The sequence below is a fragment of the Anabrus simplex genome, chromosome 3 (assembly GCF_040414725.1).
Source record: "Anabrus simplex isolate iqAnaSimp1 chromosome 3, ASM4041472v1, whole genome shotgun sequence".
Classification (NCBI taxonomy): domain Eukaryota; kingdom Metazoa; phylum Arthropoda; class Insecta; order Orthoptera; family Tettigoniidae; genus Anabrus; species Anabrus simplex.
Window position 1 is genome coordinate 14269567 of NC_090267.1, and position 13349 is coordinate 14282915.

General features: G+C 38.5%; 1 protein-coding gene across 1 annotated transcript in view; it reads right to left on the minus strand.

The window, feature by feature from the left end:
- LOC136866944 (oocyte zinc finger protein XlCOF6) overlaps positions 1 to 13349 on the minus strand; it is a 54041-nt gene that overhangs the window by 4591 nt on the left and 36101 nt on the right. The window contains exon 4 of the mRNA XM_067144033.2: positions 10319 to 10401. Within this exon, the coding sequence (XP_067000134.2) occupies positions 10319 to 10401 (83 nt within the window). The remainder of the gene's footprint in view (positions 1 to 10318; positions 10402 to 13349) is intronic.

The window sequence follows — 13349 nt, forward strand, 5'->3', positions numbered from 1 at the left end:
TTATTCTGAGCAAGATCCAGCTGTCTGAAATCCACCTAATTGCTTGTCAAGTACTGTTTCAAATCTGTTCAGCAAGGTTTTTGAGAATACCTTGTAAGTGATTTGCAGCAGACTTGCTCCCATACCATTATCAACATTTTGCTTGTCACTTCTGTTATGCAATGGGTTTTTGAGGGTCACTTTCTATTCTTCCAGAATCTTCTCATCTCATCAAATATTTTCGGAAGATTAACTATAGCTCTTGAATGATTTTCAGTTGAGTCCATTTCCAAAGTTCAGCTTTTATGGAGCCCTCACCATTAGCTTTTTTAGGCTGCTAATTATTTCTTTAATTTCTTCAACACTGGGTGGCCATATATTCTACACTGACTTAGCAAATGTCATGGGATAGTCACCTAATAGCATGTGGGGCCTCCTCTGGCCCTGCAAACTGCAGTGAGATGCCATGGAAGTGAGTCAACAAGTCCCTGGTAGTCCTCTGGACGCAGCTGACACCAGATTGTTTGCAGAGCGACCACGTATGCTGGTCTGTTCATGGGTGCAGCATCCGCGACACAGAGCATGTGTTCCAGTACATCCCAGATATGCTCGATAGGGTTCATATCGGGGCTCCAGGGTGGCCATAGCAGTCGTTGGAACTCCGCTGCATGTTCCTGGAACCAATCCTGGGCGACGTGGGAGTGATGTGGTGGCGCGCTATCATCTTCAAACAGCGCAGAACCGTCTGCACACTGGAAGGCCAAAAATGGGTGGAGATGGTCTCTGAGCAGCCAACATACCGTGTACCATTCAAAGTCTCTTCCAGAACAACTAGAGGGCCCATTCCATACCAGGAAAATGCACCCTAGACCATAACAGAGACACCAGCGCCCTGGAACACACCTTCAAGACAGGCGGGATCCATCGCTTCATGTGGTCTGCGCCATAATGGTGCCTCCCATTGGCAGGGTGCAGTTTAAATTGTGATTCATCTGACCATATCACGTTATGCCATTGTTCCAGTTTTCCATCCCTGGTGAATGGCGACAAATGCACATCGTTGTGCCCGATGACGTTGGGTTAACAGTGGCACCCGTGTGCAGCGCCAGCTTCCATACCCCATAGAACCCATGTTCGTATGGACTATTCACTGGGAGACGTGTCTAGCACGGCCTGTGTTGAACTGAGCTGTGATTAGTTGCACGGTTGCCCGTTTGTCACTATTGACAATCCATCTCAGATTTCACTGGTCACGGTCATCGAGGGTGGCTGGACGGCCAGTCGTTCAACTGTTGTGGACGGCAACACCCACATTCAACCATTCAGGATATACCCTGGACACGGTTGATCGTGTGAAGCCGAATTCCAACACCACTTCCGAAATCCCACTTCCCATCCATCGTGCACCGAGCAGCATACAGCTCACCTGTCACATGCACAGCCACTGCTCACAAGGTCTCCTATACACAGTGCTCCGCTATCCCATCACATTAGCTCAGTCAGTGTATTTTTTCATTTATTTCTGAGAATTCCAACTTATGGTTTGGTTCAGGGCAGTTTAATAGTATTTTACAGTTGTCAATATTGTTTAGGCCAATTCTATCATTTTCATTTTTAAAGCATATACTGGGGGCTTTATAGGTCTTTAATTTACTCTTTAAAATGTGATTGAAGTTTCAGGTATCATTTTTAACTGGACTGTCTTGCATTCAGAAAGTTGTGATTTTTGAAAGGACTTTTAACTCCCATTATTATTATTATTATTATTATTATTATTATTATTATTATTATTATTATTAATATTATTATTATTATTGCAGTGTCTTTCCATTGTTCTTTGAATTGTTCATAGATGTCCTCCTTCTAGAGCATTCCCACTTCTTTCTTGATTCATTCTTTCAATTAATGCATCTTCATGTATTTCATTCCACCATGGTTTCATTTTAGGTTTTGCTAGCCCAAATGTTTTCTGAGCTGCAGCAGTTGTTTCTAGAGGCAGATCTCACAACTTTCCATGTTCAGTTACTTTTAATTCTTGCTGAAATACACCTAATGTTTCTTGAATGATTTGTAGCCTGTAATTTTATTCTGAACTGGAGAATTTGAGTTAAATGAAGATGTCTACTTGAATGAATGAAATACATGCCATTTTCTTTTCAATAATATTTTAATATCTTTTCATTTTTAGTTTATTTTAAGAGGCTGCCTACTGCAAATATTGTGTCCTGCAGAATTTGTTGGATATTCTGCAAGCCAATGACATGAAATTATTGAATATTAATCTTTAAATCCCTTGAATACTAGTTCCACATCTATGGGCACAGGGAAAACTGCATAAGAATCTGTTCAGCGATTCTCGAGTTATGGAATGCTATTCCCATGCCCAGCACTTGATTCCTACTGTAAAAAAATGTGAGAAATTATTGTGATCGAAATTTTAAAGATAGCTATGTGATCTCGGGGAACATTTTTGTAATCTTTTACTGTATAATTCATACTCACATCTTGCGGTTTAGGCAGTGTAAGCCAGTAAAATGATCACCTTGCATCAACTTCTTCCTCTGTGGGACAGTAAAAATCTCATAAAATCCGTTTAGTGGTTCTTGAGTTGTGACACAGACAAATGTTGGGTTTTATATGTGTAGAGGTTATATAGAATGAATTATGGTTCGTCCCTCATGTACTCCATGTTCCTGGTTATTTGTAATATTGAAACCTGTCATATCCTATAAACTGGTTGACGCGATCGTACATGTTGAATTTCACAGAGATCAGTCAAGGTGTTTTCAGACCCTAAACAGAGGAATGTCATGTTATTTGAAGAGGGCAGACCTCCCTCCAAAGGGGAGTTATGGTAAACAATAGAACTTTTTGGGCCTAGAGAGGCGCGTTCTAAAATTTCAAACTTCCAGAATCTAGAATTGACCAGTTTGCTGCAAGGGGCAAATAAGAAGTTTTGCATTTTTGTCATTTTATAAACTAATTTAAATATTTTAAATAGTACCGAGCATGTTGGCCATGTATATAACTGCACGCAGCTGTGAGCATGCATTTGAGAAATAGTGGTTTCAGACCCCAAAGTCGGCAGCCCTGAATATGGTTTTCCTTATATAATTAAGTGTTTTTATGTTCTTGTCAATTGAAACTGTATGCTGCGCAGGGAAAAAGCATTTGTGGGACTCAGCTTACCACTGTCTAAACCATCATAACTCAGCAATTGCTGAACAGGCTTTTGAGCAGTTCTCACTGAAAGATCTCCCAATGCAAGTTTTCATAGATGAAAGACTGAAATGTGGTAAGAGGAAGCTAAGAAGCAACGGTTTTTGCGAAAGAACTTTAAGAAAGTAACTGCAGAAAAACTCTTTCTTGGTTTACTCTGCATGAACCATTTGTACAGCGCAAACTATTCTACAAACAAAATCTCAGCGACCCCATACCGATCATTAAAAGTTCAACCACAAATGCAGTTTTCATGTCCAATTAAGTAAAAAACCTGTGCTACATATGAAAGAGAGCATTGTATTATTCGAGAACCACTTTGGAGATTTTCATGCAGTTTTTGCTCTTAAATAGGGATCTTCAGAGGAAAGTTGTGTGTGGTGAAAGGAAGCCAAGCAGTGATGATTTCTGAGGAACATCTCGAAGGAAATGACACCAGGCAAGTTTTTTATCGGCTTCCACTGCCAAAACCACTAATGATACCTACAAATTACACACCTCAAAAAGTTTGGAATATTGTGGGATGAGGCACATTACATGGTAAGGTGAGTGTAAGTGGTAGAGAACACTGAATACACAAACAATTCAATTGCTTGTTTGAAACATGGCAGAAGTCTGTACTGAGACTGAGGTGAAGACTGGTGGTAGAATATACACTGCAGAACAAGCCTCAGCTAGTGTTTACATTTCATGTGAAATGATAATTTCCCAGTCTGACAGCTGAATTTGTGGCACTGATTCAGGTTAGACACACACAAAAAGCAGTATCACGCTCGTATGGATTACCCATACTGCAGAGCCAGAAATGTGGAAAAGGTACCAAAGATATTGCTGAAAGGCCAAGGGCAATAATGCAATGTCAAGATTGATACATCCGTTTAACAGAGCAGAGGAAACCAGCTACAACCCCTCAACAATTACGAGATGACCTTTTGAGGGCAACTGGAGTCCGTGTATCTGCATAAACTGTATGTAATTGGCTGTATAGTGCCCACTGAAGGTAATTTCAACTGATTCAACAAGGGAGAGGAGATCATGGGCCATCAAATATCTTATCTGGAGATTGGTTGAATGGCCTAATGTCGTGTTTGCAGATGTAACACTACATACACGATGGCAAAGGGTGTGAAAGACGTGGTGTGTTCAAGAGGTGTAATGTTTTGGACTGGGATTATGCATGGCCGTACTATCTTTTATACCAACTGCCCAGCAGTATAACAATGAAATTCTTCGATCAATTGCACAAACCTATAGAGATGAATATGGTGCTCATCATGGTGCATCAGTGAGGAACTTCATGAGGGAGGCGGGTATCAACCAAATTTATTGGCCAGCTAATTCACCAGATGTGAACTGCCTTAAGCATGCATGAGACAAGTTGAAAACACCTGTGTTTGATCATCCATAACCTCTAAAGGCACTACTTGACTTCATTAGAGCTGCTCACATGAAATGGGGACATTCTTTCACAAGACGATGCCAATATACTGATCACAAGCATACCGCACTGTGTCAGAGACCTGAACAATACGAGAGGAGGCTGTATACAGTACTAAGGCACAGTAAAGAAAGAAGAACCTTCCCAAAAATCACAACTTGTAACTCTTCTTCATTATTACTATTTATTTACATTAGATATAGAAAGGAAAAGATTTGAATAGTTTAAAATTCCACGTTGTGTTACACAAAAACCAACATTTCTAAAACTTTACTAATGCATTGCTAACTTGATATTTGAAGCTTTCTTGTGGTTTACTGAAGAGAATAAAAGCTTACAACAGAAAAGTCCAGGAACCACATAGACATTTTTGAAATTTTGACTACAACTGCAGTTTTTGTGTTAGTTAACAGTAGGCATCCTGCACTACATATGGGAAGAGAATTATATAACTCAAGAACCACTGAAAAGATATTTATGCGGTTTTCGCTGCTACCTACAAGATCTATCAGGATTTATCAACAAAGGTTTCTATGTATTAAATATTGAACTGTGGTGAACGGAAGTAGTTCCTGCACAACAAATGGAAGAAAGTAATGTCACAAGAACAGCTTCTCAATTAGAATTAAAGAAGGTTCAACCTATTCAATGCAAAGTGTGTTGTACAAGGTGTTCACAACATATTATTTATTATTACTAGTACCGGTTTCGATGCTTAATGGCGTCATCATCAGCTAGAAATCACAAAGTGGGCAGGGTACATATCATAAGAATTGTATAAGTGATACATGTATTGCAAAGTACAAATGATTGACTGTTTTTACATTAACAGCTAGATGAATAATGAGTAAAATATGATGGCATAATATAACACATAGAGGCGTTATAGTATAATGAGGCAGGTGGGTGTTGTACAATACAATTGGTCTGATGAATGAGAGTAAAAGTCTTATTATAATAATAAAACGATGCGGTAAAATTGTCCACTCTTCTATTGTTGTCAGTGGAGATACATAAGTCCAGGTCGAGTGTTGTGTGTGGTTGGCAAGACCATAAAATATATGTTTAAGGCCGGAATACCTGATGTTGAGTGGTTGAATAAGGTTGAATTTTTTAGGTCGTCTCAGCACAACATAGATGATGAAGCTTAAAAGGAAAAGCTAAGTTAATGAAATGGATAGATAAATATAGGTTTGCGGCCGAATATGATGGAATACGGGACTCGCCTTGTTCAGCGTGCTGGTTGTGTGTTGTGAGTAGAGTTGTGGACTAGTGAGGTGGATGTGAATAAGTTAAGTTTGAGTGGAGGTGGGGTGGGGTGGCAGGGGCAGGAAGAGGAGAGGGGGGAAGGAAAGGAGAGAGGAAGGCAGTGGAAGGGATGGGAAGGCGGAGTTTTAAGCGGGTCAGGGGGGTGGAGTGATAGTTCTGTGCGACATAGGAGAGTGTTGTGCAAAGCGTAAAAGATCAATTTCTTCTTCGTGATTTTGATGCCTCTAAAGACTTCGATTAGAAAGTCGAAAAGGATATTAGGTCTTTCTGAAATTTCATTGAGGTTTAGGCTGAAATTGAAAAATTGGTCTAAATGAATAAAACAGTTTTCTGTAACATAAAGTAAAGGGCCTTTGTTTATGTTCTTGAGAATTTCTAGGTCTTGTTCTATGGTAGTGAAATTATGCTTTGAGTCATGTATGTGCTGGCCTATTGCAGAAAACCTGTTATACTTAATGGCATTGACGTGTTCTAGGTATCTAACTTTGAAACTTCTTCCGGTCTGTCCAATGTATGAGGAAAAACAATTATTGCATTTGAAACGATAAACACCTGACTTTGCGTGGATGTCAGATTTGTTTATTGACTTGGAATTGTGCACTATTTCTATATTTTTATTGTTGGTTCTGTACGAAATTTTAATATTATGTTTCTTGAAGATGTTAGTTACACTGTGTATGTTTTCATTGAAAGTGAAGCTGGCGTATAGGGTGGGGTTAGGTCTGTCTTTGGTTAATGTTGACTTTAGTCTGTGTTTACATTTGTTGATAATGCATTCTATGAATGAGGAATTATATATGTTATATTTAGCGAAGGCACATATGGTATTCAGTTCTTTCTTTAGATTTTCCTTAGAAAACGGTATTTTTAGTGCTCGGTGTACCATACTGTAGCAAGTGGCGCACTTATGTGTGCATGGGTGTGTGGAGTCTCTTCTGATAGTTGTCCCTGTTTGTGTTGGTTTTCTGTAGATATTATATTCTAGTGAGGAAGGCAGTCTCTTAATTGTAAGGTCTAAAAAATTTATTGAGTTATTGGACTCGGACTCCAAAGTAAATTTTATAATAGAATCTATCTTGTTTAAATTGTTGAGGCTGGTAGGTGCATTTACCGTTCTGTCATCTAGAATAACCAGATTGTCATCGACATATCTTGACCAGAAAGGTATGTTTGAGAAGATATTGTTATTAATTGCCATGTCTTCTAGGGAATCTATGTATATCTCCGCCAAAATTCCTGAGGCCGGCGACCCTATAGCCAGTCCATCTTGTTGGTATATACATTTGTCAAATGTGAAATCGTTGTTGTGAATCACTAGTTTTAGGACCTGCATAAAATCCTGGATCTCGAGTTTACTTAGCCCACTATGTGCTTTTAGGTTATTTTGAATTATGGGATACATATTGTTGACATCAAATGAATGAAGGGTGTTAAATGGTTGTATTTTAAATTTGTTCAGTTTTTTGATTAATTCAATAGTGTTTATGACAGATTTTTTGACTGAAATTATAATTTTTACTAAGGAATTTCTGAATGAATTGGGCCAATTTGTATAATGGGCTAGGTCTGTAGTTAATGATTGGGCATACGGGGACGCCTGTCTTATCGATTTTGGGGAAAGCTTTGGCGGTAGGCAGACTGGGATTCATATAAAGTAATCACGCTTTTTCTTGTTCTGTAAAATGGAATGATGTATTTTTTTAAAGTTTGTTTTAGGAGACGTTGGATTTGCTGAGTCAGATCTCTTTTAACTCTGGAGAAGGAGCCATTATTGAAAAAAGTTTCGTTTTTTCAATATAATTGGTTTTATCCATGACAACGGTCGTATTGCCCTTATCGGCTTTTGTAATGATAAGGTCGTCATCTTTAATTTTCTTTGTGAGTTTAGTGATATGTTCTCGTTCTGCAAAGGTTTCTTTGTATACACTATTATTAGTGGGTGTTGTTTTGTTTTTTATGTTATGGATTTTGTTTAATTTCCATTTAACATCCAATCTGACCTCATCTTGTAAGTCTGAAGGCATTTTGTTTATGGCTGTTTCAGATTCTATGACTAGTGTGGTAGCGATATTAACTTTATTTGGATTTGGCCAATTGTGCTTTGGTCCTTTTTCAAGGATCTCGTCTTCCTTGTCTGATAGTTTTATTTTTGTTAAGTTAACTACTGGGGGGGGGGTTAAAATGTTCTATTAAAGACCCTTGGTTACAGGTACTCGGTTTATTAGAAACTTTTGTGGTTGGTCAACATTAACCAAAGAAAGACCTAACCCCACCCTATACGCCACCTTCACTTTCAATGAAAACATACGCAGTGTAACTAACATCTTCAAGAAACATAATGTTAAAATTTCGTACAGAACCAACAATAGAAATATAGAAATAGCGCACAATTCCAAGTCAATAAAAAAATCAGACATTCACGCAAAGTCAGGTGTTTATCATTTCAAATGCAATAACTGTGTTTCCTCATACATTGGACAGACCGGAAGAAGTTTCAAAGTTAGATACCTAGAACACATCAATGCCATTAAGTATAACAGGTTTTCTGCAATAGGCCAACACATACATGACTCAAAGCATAATTTCACTACCATAGAACAAGACCTAGAAATTCTCAAGAACATAAACAAAGGCCCTTTACTTTATGTTACGGAAAACTGTTTTATTCATTTAGACCAATTTTTCAATTCCAATCTAAACCTCAATGAAATTTCAGAAAAATCTAATATCCTTTTCGACTTTCTAATCAAAGTCTTTAGAGGCATCAAAATCACGAAGAAGAAATTGATCTTTTACACTCTGCACAACACTCTCCTATGTCGCACAGAACTATCACTCCACCCCCCTGACCCGCCTAAAACTCCGCCTTCCCATCCCTTCCACTGCCTTCCTCTCTCCTTTCCTTCCCCCCTCTCCTCTTCCTGCCCCTGCCACCCCACCCCACCAACACTCAAACTTAACTTATTCACATCCATCTCACTAGTCCACAACTCTCCTCACAACACACAACCAGCATGCTGAAAAAGGTGAGTCCCATATTCCATCATATTCGGCCGCAAACCTATATTTAGCTATCCATTTCATTAACTTAGCTTTTCCTTTTAAGCTTCATCATCTATGTTGAGCTGAGACGACCTAAAAAATTCAACCTTATTCAACCACTCAACATCAGGTGTTCCGGCCTTAAACATATATTTTATGGTCTTGCCAACCACACACAACACTCGACCTGGACTTATATATCTCCACTGACAACAATAGAAAAGTGGACAATTTTACCGCATCGTTTTATTATTATACTAAGACTTTTACTCTCATTCATCAGACCAATTGTATTGTACAACACCCACCTGCCTCATTATACTATAACGCCTCTATGTGTTATATTATGCCATCATATTTTACTCATTATTCATCTAGCTGTTAATGTAAAAACAGTCAATCATTTGTACTTTGCAATACATGTATCACTTATACAATTCTTATGATATGTACCCTGCCCACTTTGTGATTTCTAGCTGATGATGACGCCATTAAGCGTCGAAACCGGTACTAGTAATAATAAATGATATGTTGTGAACACCTTGTACAACATACTTTGTATTGAATAGGTTGAACCTTCTTTAATTCTAATTGTGAATCTCAGTTCAATATGGAAAATGTTCTTAACTTATAACGAGAACAGCTTCTTGGTTTATGCTGCCTGAACTGTTTAAGATATCTACAAACTACATGTGTAGTAGGAATTTTAAAGCCTAAAAATGTTTACACAAAAAGAAGATTTTTTTTTTGCTAGGGGCTTTACGTCGCTCCGACACAGATAGGTCTTATGGCGACGATGGGACAGGAAAGGCCTAGGAGTTGGAAGGAATCGGTCGTGGCCTTAATTAAGGTACAGCCGCAGCATTTGCCTGGTGTGAAAATGGGAAACCACGGAAAACCATCTTCAAGGCTGCCGATAGTGGGATTCGAACCTACTATCTCCCGCATGCAAGCTCACAGCCGCGCGCCTCAACGCGCACGGCCAACTCGCCCGGTCAAAAAGAAGATAATGGCCAGTTGTTCACTACAACAGCTTTTACATTCAATAATAATGTTATTGGCTTTATGTCTTACTAACTACTCTTTTCAGTTTTCAGAGACACCGAGGTGCCAGAATTTTATCCCCCAGGAGTTATTTTATGTGCCAGTAAATCTACTGACATGAGGCTGACATATTTGATTACCTTTAGAAACCACCAAACTGAGCCAGGATCGAACCTGCCAAGTTGGGGTCAGCACCTGAACCGCCTGAGCCACTCAGTCCCGCCTTTTATATTTAGATCACAAAAACTGCCTATTTATTGTCATCAAAGTGCCCACCACTGAGCACAGCAATGAATATTGTGTGGGGTTAGTGGTTCAGATACTTACTTATTGTCTTCTTCCATACATGCGGTGAGCTGATCAACTGCACATTCTTCAATGAATATTTCATGCTTAACATCTGACGAAGGCTGCAAGTAGGAAATAAGGGAAATAAATTAAGAAGTGTAAACTGATAACAAGAACAAAAAATATAAATAAACAAGAACTGTCACTCTGTCTTCAAAATTGTAAAATAAAATATCAAAAACTTTCCTCCAAGGTAAAAATAATAATTTTATTGGTTTTGAGCTGCCAAAGTACTGAAATTTTGTCCCACAGCAGTTATTTTTATGTGCCAATAAATCTACTGACTCAAGGCTGACATATTTGAGCACATTCAAACATCGCAGGACTGAGCTGGCATCAAATCTGCCAAATTGGGGTCAGAAGGCCAGTGCTCTACCATTTGAGCCATTTAGCTTGGCAAATACAGAAATACATAAATGCAGATGAACGAACAAATGTCAAATCAAGTCATAATTAAACAAAGGGACAGAAACATGAAATGGGACACACGATACGACAAACACGATAGGACAGCAGAGCAAACGGAAGCAACAGAAAAGGAACTGAAAGACTTAGGACAATCTCCACATCCCCACAAAATTCCATCCATTGCCTTCTACTCTGTTGCTCCCTCTTCTCACAGAGATTAGTCTTTCCTGTTTATCCACTTATGAGTTCCCCATCCCGTTCCCACCTTTCTATATATAGTCTATGACTTGTTTCTTCCTTTTCATTACTTGTGTTCCAAAAGGGGTTCAGAATGTCAAGCAGATATACAATGGTCCTTCAATCTCAGGTTTTGCAGGTTTACGACTTGCCTACAATATTTTTCATTCTACAAATGGTCAGAAAATTAAATCATGTAGAATGAACCACATAATCCCATTGGAAATTGGTGAGGTATTCCCATGCCATACAACACAGTTCTGATCAGAACACTATGCTGAATACTACACTCAGAGGTGCTAACTCTCAAAACTTAATGTCTCCAATTTTATATTTTTTCAGGAGAACAAGAAAATTTATAACAGTTAAACTTCTACCTTGATAACTTTTATCAAAATCCCAAATTACAGTGTCTGATTTGCATATTCATACATGTAAATACCAGGAAATGATTAGCTCTTATTTCAATGGTATTTACAAAAATCATCTGGATTTATTAACTTGTTGAAAACACAATGTGGATATATTAAGTTTTGAAATGCAAGGGCAGGAAGATGTGAAGTTTTGTCACAAAATAATATGTACTTAAGGAGAAAACATCATAATTTATTAAGAAAATAATACATCCTATTCAAAAAAATTATATTTGTCTCAAAAACCACTTTCACAATTTATAAAACACTGTTTCAGATTTCTGACTTTCTTTTATTTTCATAGTGTTTTGCTGAAATTCCAATGTCTGATTTGGTAGTGGAACACAAAGCATAAATGAACTTGCTGGTTAAATGTGTACAGCTTTCTCCAATTCAAGGCGGCAGCATAGTTCTGACTGTTCATTTTCAACATTAAGATCCTCTTTCCCAACAAAAGCCACGATTAGCAGGTGGTACCAAAACAAATTGGATTATTTTCTCCGGTCATTCGCATAATGTTTCTGAAGCAGTTTCTCCACATCATGAATTTTTCTGCTTGTAATAATATGTTGGAGTGGAATTTGAAGAATGTCCACTAGTTGCTCAGAACTTCTATATTTCAGTGACATATAGGGTTCGTTTGTTTTGAACTGGAAGTTAACCAGAGCCTTCACTTTGGTGTCATTGTTCACAATATTTTTCTTCACCCTTATCTTTTCAACCACGCTGGTGCCATTCAGTTTCTTATATATATGTCCTAATTTCTTCTTGCTGACATAAAACTATGCCCTCACCCAGGAAACACTATTCCACCTCTGTAATATGCCATGGATATTCATTTCTCAACCAATATTGCAGGGCATGCAGGACATGGTTGTATTTATTCTGCCCAGTGCATCTGTCACAAAACATCTTAATTTTAAACACATCACTCTTTTTTTTTTTTGCTAGGGGCTTTACGTCGCACCGACACAGATAGGTCTTATGGCGATGATGGGACAGGAAAGGCCTAGGAGTTGGAAGGAAGTGGCCATGGCCTTAATTAAGGTACAGCCCCAGCATTTGCCTGGTGTGAAAATGGGAAACCATGGAAAACCATCTTCAGGGCTGCCGATAGTGGGATTCGAACCTACTATCTCCCGGATGCAAGCTCACAGCCACGCGCCTCTACGCGCATGGCCAACTCGCCCGGTCACATCACTCTTATACTGCAAGCTACGCAAATAATAATTTAGAGCTGAGCTAATTCCATTTGATCCATGAGCAGCCTGGTTTTCTGACCACGTGAAAAATGTTGGATTTCAGCAGTCTAATGGAACAAACAGAAGAGGTAGAATTTATATGACACCTCTAGAAAGCCTTCCGGAAGGGTTTTGGGTAATGGCTGAACTTGTAAATCAAAACAGAATGACACCACCTCCGGTAGTTCCTTAGTTTCAAGTATAAGTTGATAGAAGGTATTTGCCCGAAGTTTGTGCACCCTCAATTCTGTCATCTTGACTTGCTTCACCTTGCTATCTGATGCTGTCATAATTTCATTCTTCAACTGAACGCAAATCGAACAGGCATCAGTGGCTAGGCTAGAAACCCAATATTGTACTCCTTCACAAAATTTTGTAAAACATAAAAAACTTTACCATGTACTCGTGTAGCTTGGTTATTGATAAAGAAGGATCAAGGTATGTTCTCTTGCTCTTTCCATATCCATAATATGATACTCTTCTTCCCAGTCATCTTATTCATTTTATTACAGCATTTTTCTTTTCATCGGACTTTGCTGATATATTGTCCCCATCCCCTTCTCTCAGTAGGAACATCACCATTATTTAAAATTCTTGATACTCATAGCACTCTTGAATTAGATGTTCAAGCCATTACAAAAGCAGTTTAGGCAAACAGGAACATTGCAATGAGCTACAGTGCAATGATAATACTTAACACTGATATTTCTT